Source organism: Girardinichthys multiradiatus, chromosome 2, assembly GCF_021462225.1.
Source record: "Girardinichthys multiradiatus isolate DD_20200921_A chromosome 2, DD_fGirMul_XY1, whole genome shotgun sequence".
NCBI lineage: Eukaryota > Metazoa > Chordata > Actinopteri > Cyprinodontiformes > Goodeidae > Girardinichthys > Girardinichthys multiradiatus.
Window position 1 is genome coordinate 9,387,734 of NC_061795.1, and position 26,939 is coordinate 9,414,672.

The 26,939-nt window shown below is 43.6% G+C and overlaps 1 protein-coding gene across 3 annotated transcripts in view; it reads left to right on the forward strand.

Annotated features, from left to right (window-relative positions):
* The first annotated feature begins 10,837 nt into the window (after positions 1-10,837).
* The window catches only part of LOC124884785 (anoctamin-1-like), a 183,217-nt gene continuing 167,115 nt past the window's right edge, over positions 10,838-26,939 (forward strand). For all 3 annotated transcript variants that reach the window (XR_007042530.1, XM_047392838.1, XM_047392839.1), the window contains exons 1-2: positions 10,838-11,139; positions 15,590-15,919. Coding sequence is in view for 2 of the 3 variants with exons in the window: in XM_047392838.1 (XP_047248794.1) it covers positions 11,044-11,139; positions 15,590-15,919 (426 nt within the window). In the remaining variant the exon portion in view is untranslated. The remainder of the gene's footprint in view (positions 11,140-15,589; positions 15,920-26,939) is intronic.

Consider the following 26,939-nt stretch of genomic DNA (forward strand, 5'->3'; position numbering starts at 1 on the left):
GGAATACTTACAGCAGGCTGCATAACAAATTGTCTACAGCAGCCACAAGACTGGGAAGGACACGGCCAGGTTTTAGACACAAACTACTTAAACCCCGGTTTTTAATCTTGTGTTTCCTGTTCCTCCTGGTAAATTGAATGCTGCTATTGATCATATTTATCAGTACATACACAGTGACAGGTATGGATTAAAGCATTTATTTACACTTAACCCTGAAGAAACACTTGACACTTTACATTCTGAATAAAACTGAATAAAACATGTTTTCAACATTTGTTTCAATTTGGCACACACACTATTACACACTATTTAGCTCAGAGAACCAAGAAACAGCTAAATGTTTAACAAAACTGCTCATCACATCAATGTGTTACAAAGGTAGCTTTACAGAGGTAGTATGTCAACTGCAGCTGCACTAGACTGGCTGGGAGTCAGTGACTGATATTTGACCTTTGAGATTTAATAACATCCTGATCCTGGTGCATTTGGTATCCCAAAGTCCATGCTTGACTTAAAGACACTGTATAATTCCAAAAGCACCAGCTTCAGTTTATTTGCACAGGTGTTTGCAATTGGAAAAGGTGAATTACTTAGAAATTCAATGTGTGGAAGTGGTATCATGCCTGCTGGTGGAAGTGCAGCCAGACCTGTGACCATCAACAAATCTTCCAGAGACAGCTGTCATTTTCTCTGAAAAAAGAAAGTCAACATTGTGGTTGTTGGACTCTGCATCAAGGAAAATTTATTTCCTTATTTATTCTTTTCTTTCCTTAAAACTAAAAACCAAGATTTGTAAACACAACAAATTATTCAACAATAAAAGAAAAAGTTCATTAATCTGGGTGATCATGAATAATAAATCTAAACAACTATTACAGTTCTTGTGCCAAAAGGTTAATTAGACTAAATCAGTTCACCACTTTTATAATGCACTAAGAAAATATGTTATTATACATATATTTTTTTAGTGCATGATAAAAGTGCTGGAACTTATGTTGTACAATATTTATCTAGATTTGACCAGAATGGGACAAAAAAGAGGGCTGCACGGTGGCGCAGTTGGTAGCATTGTTGCCATGCAGCAAGAAGGTCTTGGGTTCGATTCCTGGCCTGGGGTCTTTCTGCATGGAGTTTGTATGTTCTCGCCGTGCATGCGTGGGTTTTCACCGGGTACTCTGGCTTCCTCCCACAGTCTACCAATTTTAATTGGTAGAGTTACCAATTAACCTAACAGGCATGTTAGATTAATTGGTAACTCTAAATTGCCCTTAGGTGTATGAATGAGTGTTTGTTTGTTGCCCTGCGATGGACTGGCGACCTGTCCAGGGTCTACCCTGCCTCTTGCCCATAGACTGCTAGAGATAGGCACCAGCTCCCCCGTGACTCACTATGGAATAAGCGGTAGAAAATGACTGACTGACTGGGACAAAAAGATGGGTTAGTAACTGAAGATAAAAAAAAATAAAGAAATAAAGCTGGTTAAATCTGATATATAATCAGTTTGTTGTTGCTCATCAGATCACAGGGCTGGTACCTAATCATCCATCCATCCATTTTCTATACCCACTTCTTCCATACTGGGTAGCGGGGGAGCTGGCGGGGTACACCCTGGACAGGTTGCCAGTCCATCGCAGGGCAACAAAGAGACACACAGGACAAACAACCATGCACACCTAAGAGCAATTTGGAGAAACCAATTAACCCAACAGTTGCCAGAGAACCCATGCATGCACAAAGAGAACATACAAACTCCATGCAGAAAGACCTACTTACTGCTACTTAATCAGCTTTTCAAAAGTTGCTTTTCAGTTGCTGTGATGAACAACTGGCAATACTGAATTCATATCGAGTAATGAGCTTAGAATTTTGGATTAGTTTAATCATTAATGGCACAGGTTAGTAATTATTGTTGAATGGCACTGTGGTTTCTGCCAATTATGTACCGTCTGAAATACTCCTCCACGACAGCTTTCTTCTCACAAGTGTACACACCTCTGAGGCATAAAGTAGTTTGGAATATTGTCCTGTTATTCTGCTTACAGGACTTATAAAAAAGCTGTTTCCTGTACAAAAAAAAATGTCCCTTTGACTTTTTTTGTCAGTCAGTCAGTCAGTCATTTTCTACCGCTTATTCCATAATGGGTCGCGGGGAAGCTGGTGCCTATCTCCAGCAGTCTATGGGCAAGAGGCAGGGTACACCCTGGACAGATTGCCAGTCCATCGCAGGGCAACACACAAACAACCATGCACACACTCATTCATACACCTAAGGGCAATTTAGAGTGACCAATTAACCTAACAGGCATGTCTTTGGACTGTGGGAGGAAGCCGGAGTACCCGGTGAGAACCCACGCCTGCACGGGGAGAACATGCAAACTCCATGCAGAAAGAGCCCCAGCTGGGAATTTTTTTGTATGAATACAAAAACAGGACTGAAATGATTCAATTTGTGATTTCACTTCTGTTGTTGAGATAGGTGGACATCTGTCCAGAACAGATAAATATAGTGCTCCAGCATAATCTTGACCAGAATTTAAAATAACCTCCAGGTGTCGTCTAGTATATCCATTCACTAAGCCTAGGTCATTTTCTAACTGTGGTAAAACATTCTACCTGTTGTAAATATCTCTTCATCTTTCACATCTTCTACAGTGGCACCCAAATTGATTTCTTATCATGTAGTTGACAAGGTTCTTTGAAAGGAAATGTGGTGCTGGTCCTCCTTGTACAAAAGATACAGCAATAATCTTTTTCCCTGGCAGCTGTTATGCAGAGCACCGAATTATTGTGGTTAATTGCTACATAGAACTGCTTATGAAAAAATATGACCAGATGTTTAGAAAATTTTCAATTTAAATAGTACAATCACTTCTGGCAAAAAGATCCACCCCTTGAATTACATACAATATAATGCCTTTCTGCAGGTCCATCAATAATAGGGCAATTTCTCTGATGGCTCATGGAATTCACGCCTTGGACCACCTATATCCACCAACTTGGGGAACATGTTGTTGTAAGAGTAACGCTGCGTTGAAGCAGCTCCATCCCATACATCTGACTGTGATACACTGAACCTGCTGACCTTCTTGAGGTCAATTTCCATTGCCAAATATGCAATAATTTGACAAGTCTCTAGAAAAAAAGAAAACTTATTTTAGACAGAGTGTATGTGTCATGATGAGGTTTTGTGGTCAGACCAACGTGCAGAGAGGAACTCCTGAAGCACGAGGTTTGCAGGTAAGCAGAGTCTATAATTTTCACAACTCAACAGCGGCAGGCAGGGAAAACCAGTCCTGACCAGGTGCGATCACAGATTCCTTGACAAGGATGACCATGTCAGGACACACAGGGTAGCAAACGTACACAAGGAACCAGCAGGGAACAAAGTAAACAAACGGGCTTAAATACAGAACTGAAATGCAGGGGGAACCAATGACACTCAAGACCACACAATTAGGGGAAAACACAGAACAGGTGTGGGCTTGGGGAGCAGGGAGACAGAAAACAAAAGACTAGACCAGATAGATAAACAAAAACACAAACTCAAGAACTCAGACAAAAGCTGGCATGACAATATGTGCTACGAATTGCTCACGCTTTGCATAATGTAATTATGTGCAGAACCAGATGCTGCATAATTGAATACTAATGTCTAAATTACTAATACATGTTCTTCCTGGGGGCAAATCTTTCATTTTGTTGAGTAAGATCTTCAATACCATCTTCATCATCAATCACAATGAGTTCAAACAGGTTGGTATGGCTTATGTGGTGTGAAAACATCATGTATACACAGTATAGATGCAAACAAAACATCCACTTCCAGTTTTGTAGCTTATTTGTGTCAAGAGGCAAATGTAAAGGAGTCAAAGTAAATACATTTATACTAATAGTATGTATTTATTATTTTGTCCTATCCATGAGACACTGCACACTTGTAACAGGAGGTCTTAACAGTGAGACATTCACTAGTGCCTGTTTTCATCCAAATCTATAATCTGGAAATACAGAAATGAAGATCAGTGAAAATTAATATTTGACCTATTGAGAATATTTTTTTATATCACAATACATACAATGTCCTCCTTGAACAGCCACCTTAACGTGGTTTAGGGGTTTCAGTGTTCGAATGATCCTAAAGGCTATGTTCTGTGGGGCTTAAATGCCCGTGGTAGGGTCAGGGCAAACAGGCTCTGGGTGATGGGTCAGACAAAGAGCGGTTCCAGACACCCTCATAAGGACCATTCAATCGATGAACGTGACATCGCCCGGTCCAATCTGGAGCCAGGCCTGGGGTCTGGACTCGTCAGAGAGTGCCTGGTGGCTGGGTTGCTCCTCGCGGGACCCGGCCTTGGCAAGCCCGAACAAGAGACACAAGGCCATCCCCCAGTGGGCCCACCACCTGCAGGGGGAACCATGAGGGACTGGTGCAAAAAAGATTGGACAGCAGATGAAGGTGGAGACCTCAGCAGCCCAATCTCCGGATGCTTAGGCTGGCTCTAGTGATGTCTAGGCTGGCTCTGGGGAAGTGGAATGTCACCTTGATGGGGGGTGAAGGAGCCCAAGCTTCTGCGGGAGGTCGAGAGATATTGACTAAAAATAGTCGGGTTCACCTCCACGCACAGCGTGGGCTCTGGAACCAATCTCCTCGAGAGGTGCTTGACTCTCTTCTACTCTAGAGTGGCCCAAAGGGGTGTGTTTGCTTGTTGCCCCCCAGCTCAGCTGTCTTGTGTTGGGGTTTACCCCAGTGGATGAGAGGGTCGCATCCCTGTGCCTTTCGGGTTGGGGACAAGTCTCTGACTGTCGTTTCGGCCTATGGACCGAGTGGTAGTACAGAGTACCTGGCCTTCTTGGCATCCCTGTAGGGGGTACTGCACAGTGCCCCTCCCGGGGACTACATTATTATGCTGGGGGACATCGACGCCCACATGGGAAATTACAGTGACACCTGGAGAGGCATGATCGGGAGGAATGGCCTCCCCGATCTGAATCCGAGTGGTGTTTCGTTATTGGACTTCTGTGCTAGTCTGTGCAATCCCCGAACCCAGTGGTTGGACACCAGCAGTAAGGGATGCTGTCAAGCTCAAGAAGGAGTCCTATCAGCTGTGGTTGGCTTGTGGGACTCCTGAGGCGGCTGATGGGTACCGTGAGGCCAAGCATACCGCGGCCCAAGCCAAAAACTCGGGCCTGGGAGGAGTTTGGTGAGGCCATGGAGAAGGACTACCGGTTGGCCTTGAAGCGATTCTGGCAAACCGTCCAGCGCCTCAGGAGGGGGAAGCAGTGCTTCGCCAACACTGTTTACAGTTGGGGTGGGGAGCTGCTGAGAACATTATCGGGTTGTGGAAGGAGTACTTCGAGGATCTCCTCGATCCTGCCGTCATGCATTCCCTAGTGGAAGCAGAGGTTGGGGACTCAGGGTTGAACTCCTTCATCACCCAGTCTGAAGTCACCAAGGTAGTTAAAAAGCTCCACGGTGGCAGGGATTCTGCAGTGGATGAGATCCGCGCTGAGTACCTGAAGTCTCTGGATGTTGTAGGGCTGTCATGGTTGACACGCCTCTTCAACATTGCGTGGTTGTCAGGGACAGTGCCTCTGGACTGGAAAACTGGGGTGGTGGTCCCCCTTAATAAGAAGGGTGACCGGAGGGTGTGTTCCAACTATAGGGGGATCACCCTCCTCAGCCTCCCTGGTAAGGCCTACGCCAGGGTACTGGAGAGGAGAGTCCGGCCGATAGTCAAACCTCTGCTTATGAAGGAGCAGTGTGGTTTTCGTCCTGGCCGTGGAACACTGGACCAGCTCTACACCTCTGCAGGGTACTTGAGGGTTCATGGGAGTTTGCCCAACCGGTCCACAGGTGTTTTGTGGACCTGGAGAAGGCATTCCACTGTGTCCCTCGTGTTGCCCTGTGGGGGGTGCTCCATGAGTACAGGGTCGGGGGCCCTTTATTAGGGGCCATCCGGTCTCTGTACAAGCGTAGCAGGAGTTTGGTCCACATTGCCGGCACTAAGTCGGACCTGTCCCGGTGCATGTTGGACTCCAGCAGGGCTGCCTTTGTCACCGGTCCTGTTCATAACTTTTATGGACAGGATTTCTAGGTGCAGCCAAGGGCCAGAGGGGGTCTGGTTTGGGGACTATTTCGTCTCTTCTTTTTGCCAAGACCTACAGCATGCGCTGGGGTGGTTCGCAGCAGAGTTTGAAGCAGCTAAGATGAAGATCAGCTTCTCCAAGTCTGAGGCTATTGTTCTCAAATGGAAAAGGGTGGCTTGTCCTCTTCAGGTTGGAGGGGAGTTCCTGCCTCAAGTGGAGGAGTTCAAGCAGCTTGGGATCCTGTTCATGAGTGAGGGGAGAATGGAGTGGGAGATTGACAGACAGATTGGTGCGGCCGCCGCAGTAGTGGGGACGCTGTGCTGGTCCATTGTGGTGAAGAGAGAGCTGAGCAGAAAAGTGGTCTACGTTCGTACCCTCACCTATGGCCCTGAACTTTGAGTCATGACTGAAAGGACAAGATCCCGGATACAAGTGGCTGAAATTAGCTTTCTCTGTGGGGGGGCGAGGCACTCCCTAAGAGATAGGGTGAGGAGCTCGGCCATACGGGGGGAGCTCAGAGGAGAGCCACTGCTCCTCCACATCGAGAGTAGCCAGTTGAGGTGGCTCGGGTACCTATACCAGATGCCTCTTTGACGCCTTCCTCGGGAGGTGTTTCAGGCCCATCCCACCGGGAGGAGGCCCAGGGTGAGGCCCAGGGCCTGCTGGAGGGACTATGTCTCTTGGCTGGCCTTGGAATGCCTCGGGCTCCCCCCAGAGGAGCCTGAGGAGGTGTCTGGGGAGAGGGATGTCTGGGTGTCTCTACTGAGTCTGCTGCCCCCGCCACCTGGTCCCTGATGAAGCGGAAGACGACGAGTACGGTAATACATTATTTAAGGGGTTTAGATGATAATATGTGGTTTGTAATGTGAGGAGATAAATATTTACAAATTCATTCTGCATTTTCCCCTACTCACATAAACACGTAGCTGTAAATGTTACAAATATAACAAAACTGACAATTAAAAACCATATATAGTACCTATACATATGATTGCTGATGGCAAAAGATTATAGGTCAAGCATACAATCATCATACAATATCCTATAAAGTCATGTATGAGGATGTGATGAAATGTGTTGTAAAACAAAATTGAATGCTTATGGTGAATCATAATCTAATAGCAAAGTGAAGGCAGTGAAAATGCTCTTCTGTACATTTTTAATTTATAAAAAGGTTTATTACCCATTGTTCAAGAATTCAAGGATTGTTTTTGTCCTAACAGCTCACATTTACATGTTAAAGTAAGAAATTCGGACTCAAGTCCTGGTTAGGAAACCTACTACTTCAGTAAAAGGAAAACTAAGTATACTACGCAAAGCTATATTTAACAGTAAAAAGACCAATTATAGCAATGAGTAAAAATATAAACAATGAACAGCAAAAAAAGCCTGAAACCTCACATAACTCTCCTTGAAATATTCAAATATAAGAATTACTATTTACTGCAGTTTAGGCAGCTGCTGCACTATGTATATCGCACAGGCTAATATCAATACATTTTTAATATACACTGCATCCAGAAAGTATTCATAGCACTGCACTTTTTCCACATTTGGTTTTGTTACAGCCTTATTCCAAATGGTCCAAAAGTTTCCTCAAAATTCTACACAGAATACCCCATTATGACCCCCATTATAAGTTTTTTTTTGCAGTTGTTGCATTTATTAAAAACAGAAAACTAAGAAATTACGATACATTAGTATCCACATCTTTGCTTAATACTTAGTCCATCTACCTTTTACAGCAATTACAGCCTCAAGGCTTTCTGTGGGTTGTTCTCCTATTGAAAAATAAACTCACCCCAGTCTGAAGTCAAGAGTGCTCTGGATTGGGCTTTCATCCAGGATGTCTCTGTACATTCCTGCATTCATCTTTCTCTCTATTGTTGTGATTATTATTGTAAATATATTACTTAATATTAATATTTTAATATTAATAAGTCAACTCAAAGTCAAACATATTTCAATCATCAAACTCCATACTATACTAGAAAAATTCAATTAAAACTACCAAGCGAAATTAAAAAATAAGGAAGACCAACTATATACAATATGAACAAGTGAATCAAAGATGTTTAAAAACCATGACCAATAAAATGATACAACGGTACGTCATGGAAAAATCTTTCCTGGAGAAGAAGATGGATTAGTGCGAGCCTTAAGAGTTGGGAAGTTTGGCTGATTGCAAGTAAGAAATATTTTTATGCTTGTCCATTTGTTGTAATTCTTTTTTGCTGGGGAAAAACACTTAGAAAAATATCCACACAGGTGGAGCCTACCATCAGAAAGAGCCCTTTGGAAGATGACTGCCCAAAAAATTCAGCCTTTATGCAAAAAGGGTTATTAAGACAAGCTTCTCTTGAAATGTTTATTTCTGAGTTTCTGCAGAAAGGCATTTGAGCCAGAGTTTCCAGGGTGCTTGGAGCATGGCTGTGTGCGGAGCTTGCACTGTATGGATGTGTCGTCATCAGCTTTTCGGGAGTGGAGCTCTGATGTGATGTGATAAGCAACATCCAGAAACTATCCTTTGTTGTCTTTCTACAGGATACATATGAGTTTAACAAATTTGCATGGGTTTGGTTTGAGGTTCTTAGGAAGGTAAATTTTCTGTCCTTCCTTCTGGTGTCACATGAGGCCCAGAAAAAAACGGGTTGAGGAGCTATTTCCTTGTCTTAGGCCCCTTAATGTTTTGTGTGACTTGTCCTCACTAATTCCTTGGGCAAAAGTCTGTTTAAATTGCCCAAAAATGAATTCTAACTAAAAAATGAATAGTGTTTTAATTTACAACTGCCTCTGCCCAATTATGAGCCTTGCCCTCAAGGATACCAATGTCATTGGAGAGCAGTTGAACAATAAAGCACACTGGAGCAGGAAGTCCAATCAACTGGCACGTCGTCATTGCACCACAGATTCTGGTTTGCAGATAATTCTGTCATGCTGTTGTGAGACCCTTGCGCAGGCAACAACTACAGACAACAGAGTAATGTTTAGGCAGTTTATTGACAAAAAATGAGACAATAAATGTTGGAGGTAATTGATTAAATGAGAAAAGTGATGTAAGTTCATTTGTAATAAGGATAGTGATGAAAGAGCCTAACGGTTGCTGAGAAGATGCTAGGAGGAAAGTGAGCATCCCCACCGAGGTAAAGGTCGGCGGGCTGTGGTGAGTGGTGCCGGTTAGAAACAATCCTTGTGTTATGCAGCGTGGGAGGGTGGATATGCAGGTGAGTGATGATGATGGAGCCAAAGCGAGTCTGGACAGGAGATCCGGAAGAGCGACCAGAGAAGCGATCAGAGGAGCGGTGCAGAGATTAACATTTGGAGTGCTGGAATGAGATCCCCTGTGGATTTAGAAATAAGGAGGCAGAGGACTGAAAGTCAAAGAAAAGACTGTTGACTAGATTCTGGTTTCCTGGGAGGAGGATAAAGAGGGCTAAGCAAGAAGCAAGAGACGAACAAAACAACATGCTAGGAATGGACCTGACCACTAAATGAGTTGGAATTATTTGGCATCTACCTCAGGAAATTCACTCCTCTTGATTGGACTGTGATGAGCTCCAGCTGGTGAACATACTTGCTAGTCACACCATGCAATCAGAGGAGGTGACGCACACACACACACACACACACACAAACACAAAACCTGCACATAGACCTGTGGATATGACAACAAAGAGCTTTCCAAATGCAACGTGGCCATAACTGCAGCCTGTTTTTACCTAACCTAACAGGCATGTCTTTGGACTGTGGGAGGAAGCTGGAGTACCCAATGAGAACCCCTGCATGCACGGGGAGAACATGCAAACTCCAAGCAGAAAGACCCCCGGCTGGGAATTGAACCCAGAACTTCTTCCTGCAAGGCAACAGCAAGCAACAGTGCTACTCTATTCTCTCAGGAATTAAGTTATTCTCCATCCACTATGAGGATAGAGCTTTTAAGTTATGCTTATTAACATTTATAATTTTCCATTTCTGCCCTCTTCTTGTAAATCTAGCAGTGCAGCAAATTATTTTTTCCCTACTGCTTGTCAGAGTCCACTACTTTGTATTTGATCATGCGGCCATTTTTCTCCTGTATGCATGCATGATGTGTCATTTAAATTTGAGCACACTGAATGCTTTGATGAACAAAGCATTTTAAGGAGCTAATTTTTCCTTTGCAAACTTGGCTTTGCATGTTAGGAGAACCCACTTGTTTATTATCATAAAGACTCACTAAGACCAACATTGTAAAGCATTGATGTTTATTTAACAGAATAGACCAAAATAAAACTCTTTTAACCCAGTCCCAAAAGTCAATCCAGAACACCTAAAGAGAAAATATGGTCAGTCATATATGACCTGTAATAAGATAATTAAAAATGGAAACAATAAACCTGTAAGTTGTAGTACATGTTTTGGGGTAGATTCATTGTTAAAATATAGATTTGTTTTTTTGGGGGGGCTTTTAGGGTCAAATAGTTTTTGGAAATATTATGAGTTTTAGTGGAATTTCATTTGAAAGCAATGCACACATCTCATTAGATCTTGCCTGCCACTGGCAGATAGTTACACAGTGAGGGAAGTTAGCTTTGTATTGAGCTGTTCGATCCTTTAATTAATACAACTGAGCAAATACAGAGAGAACGAGAGAGGGAACTTTCTGTTCAGAGGTTTATCGTTGTCTAAGATTAGATCTTGGCTCACAGACGGTGTCTCAAGTAACAAGGCTGTAGGCTCACTACTGCAACTCCACATAACCAGATGGAAACACAGCCACAAGGAGAGCTAAAGGGAGACACGTACGGAAAAGTTGCGAGTCAGAAAAAAGGGAGAGGCTGCATAGGGTTTATTCATGCACTGTCCTGTAACTGGATATTTTACACAGGAGACACACAGACACACATCGAGGACAACATAGACTATTTGCTCTGAGACTCGTTCCTGGTAGGTTTATGTCTCTATTCTGCCTGAACTATGACAGAAGAAACAAACTCAGAACTTCTGCAGCCTTCAGCCGCTGGGTCAAGGCAACATTTTCTCCGAGATGTCATCTTTCATGGCAAGTTTAGGGTGAGTATCATTTTAAATACTGACTACATGCAGGGAACAACAGCAATAGTGTTAAAAGTCATAATCTGTTTCTAGGCTGGAGAAGGTGCATTATGATATGGGCTGTTTTTTTAAATAAAATGTGATCCAACCTGGTTTTGTTTAAGAATCAAACAATAAATTATACAACATTAAATTATAGAATATGGTTTTGTTTTTTGTTATTTTACTGATTTCTTATTCTAAATTTAGTCCTACAATTTTAAATCCAGTAAGAAAAAAGTATTTAAGATTCAATTTTGTTTAGAATATAGCAAATATATTTAGAGTATGGTGAGATAGATCTTTCCTTTGAAGTAACTTGCCCTTAAAACTCTATTTGATTCATTTGTATTTTCATTAGGTATTGAACAAGACCACTTGATTCCCAATCATGACAACTTTTAGCATTCCCCAGACACTGTTTATTACACTGAGAGCCACCACTGCAGCCTGAAACAATAAGCTTGATCTCAGAGGTTCTACAGTTTTGTTGACATTAGAACTCACACTTCAAACAATACACAATTCTTTTCAGACTAGACAAAAGTACCTGGATTACTGCTGCAGCTACTAGTAGTTTAAATGTCCTAATAAGAGGGCACACAGGATGGAGCATGGAGCCTATACTGTTTCTAAAATGGTTTGATTTTGTCTAAATATAAAAAATTTGGCTATTTTTGACCACCTGAATACAGACGGTGTCTGTGGTATTTTAAGAAGTCAGCGAAGGAGTTCTGGCAGCCTGATGTATTTGACACTGTGACATGAAAACAGCTTAGTTTTTTTTTTTCAGTTCAGTGAGTTTAGAAATGGGCTTTTGGGCATTCCCTTACAATGTTTGCTTAATAAAAAAGGCTAGGTAAGAGCACTATTGAGTATATCCACTAGATGACACCAAAGACTAAACAATTGGAAAGCAATTGCTTTAAAGGTTTTACATGTTTGGATTTTCGCTGGGTGCTCCATTTCCTCTGACTGTCCAAAAACATGTTAGGTGACAGGTTAGTTGTTTTTAAACTGGCCTCATGGGCATGCATAGTTGTTTGTCTCAAACAGTGTCGTGCAAATGTTTTCACACCCCTAAACTTGTTCCCAGTTTTTTCAGGCAAAACATTATACATAGTTTTAAAATAATTACAAATAAAAATCCAAAATGTGTGGCTTCTATTTGTATTTGCCCTAGAGTAAACCCAACCTTTCACTACAATTACTGCTGCAAGTCTTTTGAGGTTTGTCTTTACCACCATTGCAAGTGTAAAGTCTGTAATTGTTCCCATTCTTCTTTGCAAAATAGCACACGCCCAGTCAGATTTGATGGAGAGCATCCTGGAAAAGCACATTTTGAGTCTTGCCACAGGCCCTCAATTTACGTTTTGATTTTGACAGGGTCATTCTTAAACATGAATATGCTTTGATCTAAACTATTCCACTGGTGGAAAGTGCAACTCCCCTCCAGTCTCAAGTCTTCCCTATAAAATACTTTAAAATTTGTGCTTGTAATTTAAAAAGACGTGAAAAGGATCAAGAGTTGTCTCTGTCTCTATGGTTTGTATTGGACTGACAGTCTCAGCTGGGTGAACCTTTTTTCTGTGTTGATTTTACTAATGAATCACTGGCTCTTTCACAAAACAATTCCTTCATAGACCAATAAAGATGAGCTCTCTCTGGTTTTTAAGCATCTTGTGAAAGGGGCTATGGATGGGTACCACAACATTTTAGGTGCGTTAATGGAATAAAGTTTGACAATGTTGTGTATTTTAACCGGAATTTTAAGTTTTTGTTATTTTTTTCATTTCAAGTGTGTCATATGCCCTATAAACTGAGAGAGACTAATTGACCTTACAGTCAAGGCAAGGCAAGGTAGGGCAAGGCAAGTTTATTAATATAGCACATTTCAGTAGCAAGACAAGTCAAAGTGCTTCACATGAAGGAAAAAAAACAAGAAACATAATAGGCAAAGTACATTACAGTGACATAAAAGTAATAAAAAAAATAAACAGAATAGAATGATGGATAAGAAAATGAAAAGAAGGTTGGACTGAAAACTTAACTAATACTGTTTAGATAGCACAGTCAAAGGCCACTCTAAACTAATACGTTTTCAATCTTGATTTTAAGCAACTTAGGATTTCAGCACTTTTACAGTTTTCTGGGAGTTTTATCCAGATTCGTGGAGCATAAGAACTAAAAGCTGCTTCTCCATGTTTGGTTCTGGTTCTGGGTACGCAGAGTAGATTTGAACCAGAAAACCTGAGATGTCTGGGCGGTTGATCCACTGACAACAAGTCTGTAATGTATTTTGGTGCCAAGTTATTCAGTGATTTCTAGACTAACAGAAGTATTTTAAAGTCTATTCTTTGAGATACGTGGACCCATTGTAAGGACTCTAGAACCAGGGTGATGTGCTCCACTTTCTTAGTTCTAGTGAGGACGCGGGCAGCAGCGTTCTGGATCAACTGCAGCTGTCTGATCGACTTTTTAGGCAGACCTGTGAAGACACCGTTGCACTAATCAATTCTACTAAAGATGAACGCATGAATTAGTTTTTGAAGGTCCTGCTGAGACATTAGTCTTTTAATCCTGGAGATGTTCTTTAGGTGATAGAAGGCCGACCTTGTTACTGTCTTTATGTGCCTCTGAAGGTTCAGGTCTGAGTCCATCACTGCACCCAGATTTCAAACCTGATTGGTGGTTTCTAGCTGTATTAACTGAAGCTGGGTGCTAACTTTTAAACGCTCTTCCTTTCGTCCAAAGATTATTACTTCAGTTTTGTTTTGATTCAGCTGAAGAAAATGTTGGTACATCCATGCATTGATTTCTTCTATGCATTTACCCAGCGCTTGAATGGGTTCATAGTCACCTGGTGACATTGTAACATATAGCTGTCTGCATAGTTATGATAACTTACGTTGTTGTTTGACAGTCATATTTCTGGATTGCAGGAGGAAGCCAGAGTAACTGGAAAGAACCCACGTATGCATGGGGTGAACTTAAGATTTGAAACCGGGATCATCTTGCTGTGCCACCGTTGTTTCCTTTCTCACAAACAGACACAAATAACAGACATCTTAATTGCTAAAACTGGCAAATAAGAACCTAATTTTTTTCAAATTCTTGAATACTTGTGAGACATGCCAAGAACACTAAGGAGCTGTGAGCATGTTTAGGTTGAAAAGATATCTAAAGGAAATTAAAATTGAGCTTCAAGGATAAAAACCCAACTAAATTTGATCTAAAAGTTAAAGTTTAAATTTCTTACCCTCGACTTAGAAGCTGAATACTTGCCTGCATTTAGCTAAAACTATCAGGAAACATCAGTTGGTGCATTGTGATACTTGATCTCTGAATTCAGGTTTTTGGCACTTGTAAAACCTTTTTGGACCAACTGAGTAATAAATGTTTTTTAGTCTTTAGCTAAATATATTTTTACCTCTTGCTTTTTGGTGAGTTGCACCCAATCACATACTGTGAATGAATGCTCAGTTTAGCTGAGGCACAGCCATCAGGAAATGGACAAAGAACATGTGAGGGTATCTTGGTGTTCCTGGCAGCAGGATGTTAGCATCAGATACTTTCTTCCCTAGAGATTAGGGGTCTATGTGGTTTGGTCTTACTCATAAATGCTATCAGATTGCCTTCTCATGAGTTTCACAAACATGGCGAACACTTTAGACTTATAGTTGTGCTCCAAGCAGTCAGTGTTGACCAGCTGCTGTCATGTGGTTTTTTTTTATCTACTTATACTTTTCTTTTAGTTTGATTTACATTTACACTATTTTGTATTGGTCTGTCACATAGAATCCCAATAAAATGCAATGACTTGTGAGGTTGAAGCTTATGAAAACTTTTAAGGCACTAAAGGTAAGATGGGCCTGCACAAAAGGACAGCTGTTGCCTTGCAGCAGGAAGATCGGCTCGGGCTCTTTCTGCATAGAGTTTGCAAGGTCTCCTCATGCATACTTGGATTCTCCCCAGGTTCTCTGGCCTAATCCCACTGTCCAAAAACTTGACTGTTAGGTTTATTGGTCCATCTAAATTGTCCTGATGTAAGCGTATGTGCGTGTGCATGATTGTCTCTGTTTTTTCTGATGTGTCTTGCCAAATGAAAGCAACGTCTTAAATCATGAAATTATAGAGGTGCAGTGAACTCTCCATGTTGGGTGATACAGTCTGACTGTGAATTGTAGAATCCCAGCTGGATAAACTAGGACTTCTTAATGGTCCTCTTCATGTCCACTCCTGGCAGCAAAAGCAGTTCCCAGAGGTTGTATAACTCACTTTTATGTTCTCATAGTTGTCTTCACATCTAATCAATACACTGTAGCAAGACCTTCCTTTGACTGTATTCTGACAAAAACAAAGCTTTTCTACCACGTTTTCTGGAATCTGATGTCTTCATCCTCTCTAACATTCTGTTTGCTGATTTTAGGCTCTCAGTCCAGAGGAAAGCACCAGTTGCCATCATGGACTTTACTTCCAGGACGGTCAGCGTCACGTCGACTACATTCTTACTTATCCTGTGAGGAAGTCGGGTGGAGGCCGCTCCAGTCGACAGTCAGACCACAGTCTCACAGAGAACCTCGTTTCGCGCAACCTAAGCCAAAGCAAGCAGACCCAAGGTGGATCCACAGTAGCTGATGTGGAAATGGGTGTTCTGGGAGAAACGTTTAACAGCCAAGAGGATCACAAAGCATTCAGGAGGGAGGTGTTTGAGAAAAATCTGAAAGACATGGGACTAGAGCTGGAAAAAGATGAGGAAGTGAGTTGACATTTTTACTTTTGCCTTACAGCAAGAAGGTCTTGGTGGTCTTTCTGCATGGAGTTTGCATGTTCTCCCCATGCATGCAAGGGTTCTCTCCCGGTACTTTGGCTTCCTCCCAAAGTCCAAAAACATAACTTTTAGGTAAACTGATCTCTCTAAATTGCCCTTAGGTGTGAATGAGTGTGTGCATGGTTGTTTGTCCTGTATGTCTCTGTGTTGAACTGCGATGGACTGGCGACCTGTCCATGGTGTACCCCACCTCCCACCCATAGACTGCTGGAGATAGGCACCAGCTTACCCGCGACCCACTGACTGTCTGTACATAATTCATTTTACAAAGGTAAAACATTCAAAACATACTATTCAAAAACATAGAAAAATTCAACTGAGCAGTAAGCTGGATTTCAATGTTGAAGCTCCACATAGCCATAATTTAGACCAAAGTCAATGTTATTAGAATAGAATAGAATAGAATAGTCTTTATTTTCATTGTACTGGGGGGACAACAAAATTGGGGTTGCTATCAGACACCACAGTAAGATAGTTTATAAAAGGAAAAGGACAACAACAGGACTAGGGACAAAACAAAACAAAAAAAATCATAATAAAACAAGGCATTAAGAAGATTTTCTCTTAAAATAGATATAAAAGATTAAGTGTAATATAAACTGCAGAAGACATGATATGTACAACTGAAAACATACTATATAATATCCTGAAAAACAGTGGAAGTAGTGCAAGGAGGTATATGTATATAAATATGTACAGTACAGACCAAAGGTTTGGACACACCTTCTCATTCAGAGTTTTCTTTATTTTCATGACTATGAATATTGTAGCTTCACACTGAAGGCATCAAAACTATGAATTAACACATGTGGAAATATATACTGAACAAAAAAGTGTGAAACAACTCAAAATATGTCTTATATTTTAGGTTCTTCAAAGTACCACCTTTTGCTTTGATTACTGCTCCGCACACTCTAGGCATTCTGTCGATGAGCTTCAAGAGGTAGTCACCTGAAATGGTTTTCCAACAGTCTTGAAGGAATTCCCAGAGATGCTGAGCACTTGTTGGCCCTTTTGCCTTCACTCTGCAGTCCAGGACACCCAAAACCATCTCGATTGGGTTCAGGTCCGGTGACTGTGGAGGCCAGGTCATCTGGCGCAGCACCCCATCACTCTCCTCGTACTTGTACTTGTCGTCTTCCGCTTATCTGGGACCGGGTCGCGGGGGCAGCAGATTCAGCAGAGACGTCCCTCTCCCCAGACACCTCTTCCAGCTCCTCCGGGTGGAACCCAAGGCGTTCCCAGGCCAGCCGAGAGACATAGTCCCTCCAGCGTGTCCTGGGCCGTCCCCTGGGCCTCCTCCAGGTGGGACGTGCCTGGAACACCTCCCGAGGAAGGCGTCCAGGAGGCATCCGGTACACCCTACAGAGGAAGCTCATTTCAGCCACTTGTATCCGGGATCTCGTTCTTTCAGTCATGACCCAAAGTTCATGGCCATACGTGAGGGTAGGAACGTAGACCGACCGGTAAATCGAGAGCTTTGCTTTTCGGCTCAGCTCTCTCTTCACCACAACGCACCGGCACAGTGCCCCCATTACTGCGGCAGCCGCACCGATCCGTCTGTCGATCTCCCGCACCATTCTTCCCTCACTCGTGAACAAGACCCCGAGATACTTAAACTCCTCCACTTGAGGCAGGAACTCCCCTCCAACCTGAAGAGGACAAGCCACCCTTTTCCAGTCGAGTACCATGGCCTCTCACTTGGAGGAGCTGATCTTCATCCCAGCCTCTTCACACTCAGCTGCGAACCGCCACAGCGCATGCTGTAGGTCTTGGCTAGAGGGGGCCAGCAGGACCTCGTCATCTGCAAAAAGAAGAGACAAAATCCACTGGTCCCCAAACCAGACCCCCTCCGGCCCTTGGCTGCGTCTAGAAATCCTATCCATAAAAGTTATGAACAGGACCGGTGACAAAGGGCAACCCTGCCGGACTCCAACATGCACCGGGAACAGGTCCGACTTAGTGCCGGCAATGCGGACCAAACTCCTGCTCCGCTCATACAGGGACCGGATGGCCCTAATAAAGGGCCCCCGATTCCACCCCGATTCCATACTCCTGGAGCACCCCCCACAGGGCATCATGAGGGACACAGTCGAATCCCTTCTCCAGGTCCACAAAACACATGTGAACCGGTTGGGCAAACTCCCATGAACCCTCAAGTACCCTGTAGAGGGTATAGAGCTGGTCCAGTGTTCCACGGCTGGGACAAAAACCACACTGCTCCTCCTGAAGCCGAGGTTCGACTATCGGCCGGACTCTCCTCTCCAGTAACCTGGCCTAGGCCTTACCAGGGAGGCTGAGGAGTGTGATCCCCCTGTAGTTGGAATACACCCTCCGATCCCTCTTCTTATGAAGGGGGGACCACCACCCCAGTCTGCCAGTCCAGAGGCACTGTCCCCGACCGCCACGCAATGTTGAAAAGGCGTGTCAACCATGACACACAACATCCAGAGATTTGAGGTACTCAGAGCGGATCTCATCCACCACCGAAGCCTTGCCACCGCGGAGCTTTTTAACCACCTCGATGTCTTCAGCCTGGGTGATGAAGGAGTCCAACCCCAAGTCCCCAGCCTCTGTTTCCACCAGGGAATGTGTGATGGCAGGATTGAGGAGATCCTCGAAGTACTCCTTCCACCGCCCGATAATGTCCTCAGTCGAGGTCAGCAGCCTCCCACCCCCACTATAAACAGTGTTGGCGAAGCACTGCTTCCCCCTCCTGAAGCGCCGGACGGTTTACCAGAATCGCTTCGAGGCCAACCGGTAGTCCTTCTCCTTGGCCTCACCGAACTCCTCCCAGTTCCGAGTTTTTGCCTCTGCCACAGCCCAGGCCGCAGCACGCTTGGCCTCACGGTACCCATCAGCTGTCTCAGGAGTCCCACAAGCCAACCACAGCCGATAAGACTCCTTCTTCAGCTTGAGAGCATCCCTTACTGCTGGTTTCCACCACCGGGTTCTGGGATTGCCGCCATGACAGGCACCGCAGACCTTACGGCCGCAGCTACGGGCAGCAGCATCGACAATAGATGCGGAGAACATGGCCCACTCGGACTCTATGTCTCCAACATCCCCCGGGATCTGGTCAAAGCTCTCCTGGAGGTGGGAGTTGAATACATCCCTGGCCGAGGGCTCTGCCAGGCATTCCCAGCAGACGCTCACTATACGCAAGGGCCTGCCAAGTCTGTCCGGCTTTCTCCTCCTCCAGCGGATCCAACTCACCACCAGGTGGTGATCAGTGGACAGCTCAGCCCCTCTCTTCACCCGAATCTCCAAAACATGCGGCCGAAGGTCTGATGACACAACAACAAAGTCGATCATTGCCCTCCTGCCTAGGGTGTCCATGGTGCCAAGTGCACTGATGGACACCCTTATGTTTGAACATGGTGTTCATTATGGACAATCCGTGACTAGCACAGAAGTCCAATAACAAAGCACCACTTGGATTCAGATCGGGTAGGCCATTAGAGAGACTAAATGTACATCCTTCAATCAAACGAGGTGTGAAAATGTTAACAGGTGGGCGGGACTTCCGGTGGCTGGGATGTCCTAGGGCGGGACTTCCGGTGGTGAGCCTTCCTGTGACGTAACCGGATATAATCATTAATCGGATGTTGTCATTAGCCGGATGTTGTCATTAACCGGATGTTGTCATTAGCCGGATGTTGTCATTACAAGGAAGCGAATGTTTCTAATTGTATGTTTTTAGATGTTTTTTACATCTAAAAACAAAACATGTAGTTTATCCACTTTAAAAGGTCACTCAGGCACGTCATACAAAATTCTGATAAAAAGAGAGAACCTGACAGAATTGTAAATTAATTTTGTTTTAACACAGGGGATATTTAGATGTTTTTACATCTAAAAAACAAGGAAGACAAAAGGTAGATACAGAACCTTTCTTCCTCTGCTCAAATGTTTGAGCAATCTAATCTGCACCAGTAACTTGTAGAGATGATCTAAAAAACAGAGAAATAAATGAACTGAAAAAAAAATATATAGTTATAAAGTACTCAGACATGTCACTGTTTATTGAATTAAGGCATCCACAACTGTTTCTTGTGTATTGTCTCAGACACAGTTTTCACACTGACAGTGCTCTTTTCCTGGCCCAAAGTGTCGACCATTGTCTCAGACAATCCACATCCACTGTTTATTGAATTAACACGTCTGCGCTGTTGCTGAGGTGTCTCGGGGGAGTGTGGCCAAGGGGCGTAACTATGGGCGTTGAAGGTAGCGTAGTCAGTCATCCTGGTTCTATCGACAGATACAACGCAATCTTTATTGGGAGATTGGCTTCAAATCTGGTAGCTAAAAGTTTATTTTTAACCAATTACACTGAAATATCTTTAGAACACTTGTAAGGAGAAGCAGAAAAAAAATGTCGGAAAATATTTCAAGGAACGAAGAAGGTGGTGAATGTTCTGGTTCTATCGACAGATCCACTTTAAAAGGTCACTCGGGTTAATGCAGGCACGTCATACAAAATTCTGATAAAAAGAGAGAACCTGACAGAATTGTAAATTCATTTTGTTTAAACACAGGGGTTATTTAGATGTTTTTACATCTAAAAAACAAGGAAGACAAAAAGTAGATACAGAACCTTTCTTCCTCTGCTCAAATGTTTGAGCAATCTAATCTCCACCAGTAACTTGTAGAGATGATCTAAAAAACAGAAATAAATGAACTGAAAAAAATTTTGTTAAAAAGTACTCAGACATGTCACTGTTTATTGAATTAAGGCATCCGCAGCTGTTTCTTGTGTATTGTCTCAGACACAGTTTTCACACTGACAGTGCTCTTTTCCTGGTCCAAAGTCTTGACCATTGTCTCAGACAATACACATCCACTGTTTAATGAATAGGTGACCAGACCTCAGACATCCACAGCTGTTTCTTGCGTTTTCTCTCAGACAGAGTTTTCACACTGACAGTGCTCTTTTCCTGGCCCAAAGTATCGACCATTATCTCAGACAATCCACATCCACTGTTTATTGAATTAACACATCTGCGCTGTTGCTGAGGTGTCTTGGGGGGGGGGCAAGGGGCGTAACTATGCGCGCTGATAGGATTTTGGGATTTTGTCATTAGGGCGCGAATCTAGAATCAACAAATTAAAAAAAACAGAGGGGCGTTCTTCAGTTTTGTCGGAATCATCTTCTTCCTCACCCCCAAGGGAGTCCAGACAGAATCGAGCAAGACGAAGGTCTTTTTGGGAGAGTCATTCGGATCCAAAGATTCTTCCATATACAAAGGGTGAGGATATAGAGGATTGTTTTATGCGTTTTGAGCTCATCGCTCAAACTTGGAAATGGCCAGACACTGAATGGGTATGCCGACTTGTTCCATTGCTTTCTGGTAAGGCGTTATCGGCCTACATAGCAATGGGTGAAGAGAGAGCCCACTGCTATACTGAATTGAAAGCAGCCTTATTGGCCAAATTTGACATATCCCCAGAGACCTCCAGGCAGCGGTTCCGGTTGACCATGGTTCCACCTGACGAAAGCCCGGCAGAAACTTACTTCCGACTGAGGGGGCTTTACCGACGCTGGGTTCGACCTGCACTGCACACTAAGGAGCAGATTGGAGAGGCCATCATTCTGGAGCAGTTCCTGCGAGTTCTACCCCCTGAGATGAGGACATGGGTGAAGGAGCATGAGCTGGAAGATGGACAACAGGCAGCAAAGCTGGCTACACAGTTCCTCAATGCACGGAAGGGAGGATCCGGCGTAAATTCCATCGGCAGGAGTCACAGAGCCACATTACAGCCTGTTCAGATAAAATCGACAACTGAACAGATCAGCCAGGACTTCCCAGGTAACCCCTCCTGGGAACCAAACCACCATCAACCGGGTAAGAACTTTGTTTGTTATTATTGTCAACAACCGGGCCACAAAGCCTCTGTGTGTCCAGTGCGTAAAGCTAAGGTCACGGGTGCCTGTTACCCACCCCGGCTTGAAGAGGGGGTTATTGGAACTGAAAACATTGGCCAACATTATCATCAAATAACTGTTAATGGACAAAATATAAATGCTCTTTTGGACACTGGTAGTTTCATGTCATCATAAAGCAGAGTCTGGTACCAGTGGGCCAGACAGATTATGGAAGACAAGGGGACATTTTGTGTGTACATGGTGACAAACATACATACCCTAAAGCAGACTTAACTGTTGTTATTGATGAGCAATCATATCTGTTGACATTTGGGGTTATTGAAAACTTGCCAGTGGATGTAATTTTTGGACGGGATTTACCGGTGCTTTTTGACTTGTTAAAAGAAAAACAGTCCAATCAGATGTGTTCTGATAAGGACATCAAATCACCTGTAAATGTGAATGTTGTTTCTTGTCCAGCGGTCACTAGAGCCCAGGCCGGTGTCCAACCATTACCAGACCTTGACAGTAGTCTGTGTGAGGGTGGCACAAAAGGACCCAGAAAAACAAGGAGCTAATGGCGTTTTGAGAAACAGTTATGGTTAAAAGAACCTAGTAAAATAGTTTCATTGTGGGATATACCAGAAAACATCTCTCTTTTACAGCAAGAGGATGAAAATTTGAAACCACTGTTTGTCAAAGCTGAAAGAGAAGAAAATGGGAAATGTGTGGGTGAACCAAGGTTCCTTGTTGAAGGTGATGTGTTGTATAATATTGAAAATGAGTGTAAACGATTGGTAATCCCTGCTAGATGTAGACCCCTCATCGTGCATTTAGCACACACATTGCCATGGGCGGGACATTTGGGTCATCATAAAACATATCTACGTACAAGTGCGCATTTTTATTGGCAAACAATGTACACTAATATTCAGACTTATTGCGCCACCTGCCCTATATGTCAAAAAACATGTACCACCCGCAAAGCTGACAGGGCATTGCTTCAACCCCTGCCAGTTATTTCCACACCGTTTCGCAGGATTGCAATGGACATTGTGGGTCCATTAATAAAAAGCAGTAGCGGCCATCAGTACATTTTGGTTATGTCTGATCATGCTACGCGGTTTCCGGAGGCTTTTCCGCTTTGTACCATCTCTGCCCCCATGATTCTTCGGGCTTTGATGCAGCTGTTTTCTAGGGTTGGAATCCCAGATGAAATTATAACTGACCAAGGCACCAATTTTACCTCCAAGCTAATGCAACTCTTTTACAAACAGCTTGGTATTGCTCCAATAAAAACCACACCATACCACCCCCAAACTGACGGTCTTGTCGAAAGATTTAATCAGACATTGAAAAGGATGCTCCAGAAGTTTGTGGATCACACTGGAAAGGACTGGGATCGTTGGCTGCCATTCCTCCTGTTTGCTTATAGAGAGGTTCCACAGGCATCTACTGGCTTTTCACCCTTTGAATTACTCTATGGGTGGGATGTCCAGGGGCCTTTGGATTTGCTCAGAAAAAAGTGGGAGGCACCACCGGCATGTAAAAACGATAAAGGAATCATCCAGTTTGTGCTGGAGATGCGAGAACGACTGACAAAGTACCAGAAAGAAGCAGAACTTAACTCACATGAGGCGTAGAAAAACCAAAAGGCTTGGTATGACCAACATGCCCGTTATCGTGAGTTTCAACCTGGGCAAAAGGTTATGTTGCTTCTTCCCACCTCCAGCAATAAACGTCTAGCAAAATGGCATGGACCATATACAATCAACCGGAAGATGGGCCCTGTTACCTATGAGGTACACCATCCAGACAAGAAAAAGAGAGACCAGACTTATCACGTCAACTTACTGAAAGAATGGAAAGAGTCACCATTTCACCATAGCATGAAAGCTCTGATGGTTCAGAGGGTTACCATAGAAGATGAGGAGGTCACAGAAACCGAAGGTTTGGTGACCACTGCTACTCCTAGATTGACACATCTGGCGGCAGAACAAGTTTCACAGCTTCAAGATGTATTCAAAGAAGTCTCCTCCCTTTTTTCACCCATTCCAGGCAAAACCACCCTGACTCAACACGACATCCGGCTGAAGGACAAGATGCCTATTCGCCAGCGCCCTTATAGGGTCCCCCAACAACTGGTGGGGAAATTGCACATTGAAATAAAAGAAATGCTGAGACTTGGAGTTATTGAACCTTCTAGTTCAGAATGGTGTAGTCCAGTTGTCATCGCATTCAAGAAGGACGGTGCACTGCGGATATGTATTGACTTCAGGAAACTCAATGCAATCTCAGAGTTTGATGGTTATCCAATGCCTTGAGTGGATGATCTGTTGGAGAAGATTGGAACTGCCAAATACATCACCACACTTGACTTATGTAAAGGCTACTGGCAGATTCCGCTTGAGAAGAGTTCCAGGCGTTATACAGCTTTCAGAGTGCCAGCTGGACTGTTTCAGTTTACGGTGATGCCATTTGGGCTACATGGGGCACCAGCCACCTTCCAGAGGCTGATGGACCAAGTTCTCCAGGGTTGTGATCACTGCAGTGCAGCTTACCTAGATGATGTGGTGGTTTTTAGCAATTCATGGGAAGAGCATATCCAACATTTATCCCTTGTTTTGAGAAAGATTCAGGAAGCAGGATTAACCCTCAACTCTTCTAAGTGCGAGTGGGCACAAAAGGTGGCACAGTACTTGAGCTATTGCTTGGGAGGAGGAGAGATCCGGCCCCAAGTGGATAAAGTGGAGGCAATCAAAAACTGTCCCAGACCGCGTACCAAGAAAGAGGTCCGATCTTTTCTGGGATTGGCCGGTTGGTACCGACGCTTTGTACCCCACTTTGCAACTATTGCAGCTCCACTCACATTGCTGACCGGAAAAGACCAAAGGAATCCAGTAATCTGGTCAGATGAGTGTGAGAAGGCCTTCAATATCCTGAAGACACTGCTTTGTTCTTTTCCTGTTTTGAAGAGCCCAGATTTTGTTAAAAGGTTCGTGGTACAGGTGGATGCCTCCGCAGGAGATGAACATCCCCTGTTATATCTTAGCCGCAAGCTGCACCCACATGAGAGACAGCTGTATGTTATTCAAATACCTGGCCAGGGGAAGCTCTCTGTCATGTGATCTGACCACACACCGAGACGACTTCAGAGCTTCTCCCTGGGGCCATTGCTTTTATTGAAACACACATGAAAATGAACAACCCCTGTTTACAGTTTTTTTCACACATATGATTTCATACAGACTCTTCCGGTTTACCATATTTGGACAGCTATTGTCCTGCACCTGGATTCTGCTTTTCTGCTGATATGAGAAGGGAGTACTTGGCCAGTTAATCTTCTCGCATTCTTGTCCCACCATTACAGTTCTTCAGTCTTTCTCTACTTCACCACAATCAAGGCCAAGTTGGTGCAACAACACTTCTGCAGGCCACAATGTCTTATACTCACACAGGTTATACATTTTATTTCCCACACTGTTTATGAACATAATAATAACACACTGGTTATGAACATAATAATTAATGCACACACATAATATATCTCCACAATTTCCCCCTTTTGAAGTCACCTATGTGACTTCACCACTACTTGGAGATGCTAAATAAAAGATTTTAACAATCATTACAACCTGTGGAGCAGAAGGAAATGTTTGTCATCATGCTTTTTGACCCTGCCTCCAATGCCACACCATGTGCCCAGGGACTATTGCCTGTCGGGCCTTTGTAGTCCCAAGGATGCTTACAACCTTCTAAATCTTGACAGGGAGTATTGACCCCTCTAACTGGAGGGTGTCCATCCGTGCTTTATTCCATAGTCTATCAAATTTTGCCAATATAATATTCTACCATCCTTCTGTTCCCTAGACAGTAATCATTTAGTACCCTACAAAAAGTATTCACACTGTTTTCACACCCTACAAAAGTATTTGCACCCTAGAAAGTAATTCATGTCAGACAAGTTTTAGCACACAAAAACGTATTAGCACTCAGAAAGTATTATCACTCAAAAGGTTTTAGCACTCAAAAACATATTAGCCCTGTGACTTACTCTTACGTGTTACTCTTCGTCCTCCTCCTTATAAGCATCAACCGCAAGCAAAGGCATCATATGGGAAGGAGGAGGTGTGGTTTTCCCATTCAATGGTTGCAGTAATAAAGCAAACAATTAAAGATCTTATACATGGTACACAGCAACATCCACGGGTAACCATAATAGCTACGAAAACAGCAATGGATATGAACAATGACATAATCAACCCTTTCCAGTGTCCAAACATGCCCGTCATCCAGTCTTCGAACGGATTGTCTATTCCTGAGTGCTCATGCATAGTGACTGAAAGTGTTTTTAACCCTTCTAAAGCTTTTGAGACGGAACCATCAGGGGCGGTATTATTGGGTATGAAAGTACAACACATGTCTCCAAACATAGCACATACGCCCCCTTTTTCAGCTAACATCATATCCAGAGCCATCCTATTTTGTACTGCCATGAGGGATGTGGGGCCAGTTTGTTCAGCTAGGCCCTCCACAGCATCTCTAGTGAGGTTGGCCATTCGAAGAACATTGTAATGTATGTAATTTACGCGGTCCACATTTTTATTGGGAGTTACGGGAAAAAAGGCTCCAATAATGGGAAGGTTTTCAAAGCCTGCTGAGACTTGGTCCGCCAATTTATACTAATTGGGTATGCCTCAGGGGACTCCAATTGCGTCAATGTAGGTGGGCGAGCCTACGGTCAGGTCAAATGCGTTTGTGCTCCGCTTCATGACATGTCTACGCCATCGCCTAGTGAGAGCCGTGCTTTGTGCATGTTTCGAGGGAAGATACTTAAAGTCTTTACCTAACAGAAGGAGAGGTGCCTGCAACCTAACCATGGCACACATTCCAATAGTATTATTTTGAATCCTAGTTAATAGCCGATGTCCTCCACAATAATAGTAGAGCCCTGATCTTGCCCAGGGACCTATCACTGAGCCTGGCACCGTGACGTTACACCAATCGTGAGGAATATGTCCTACATTTGCCTTTGGTGTTGTGGATGTGAAGGTAAAGCAAGTGTATGTGCCATTTCTTCGT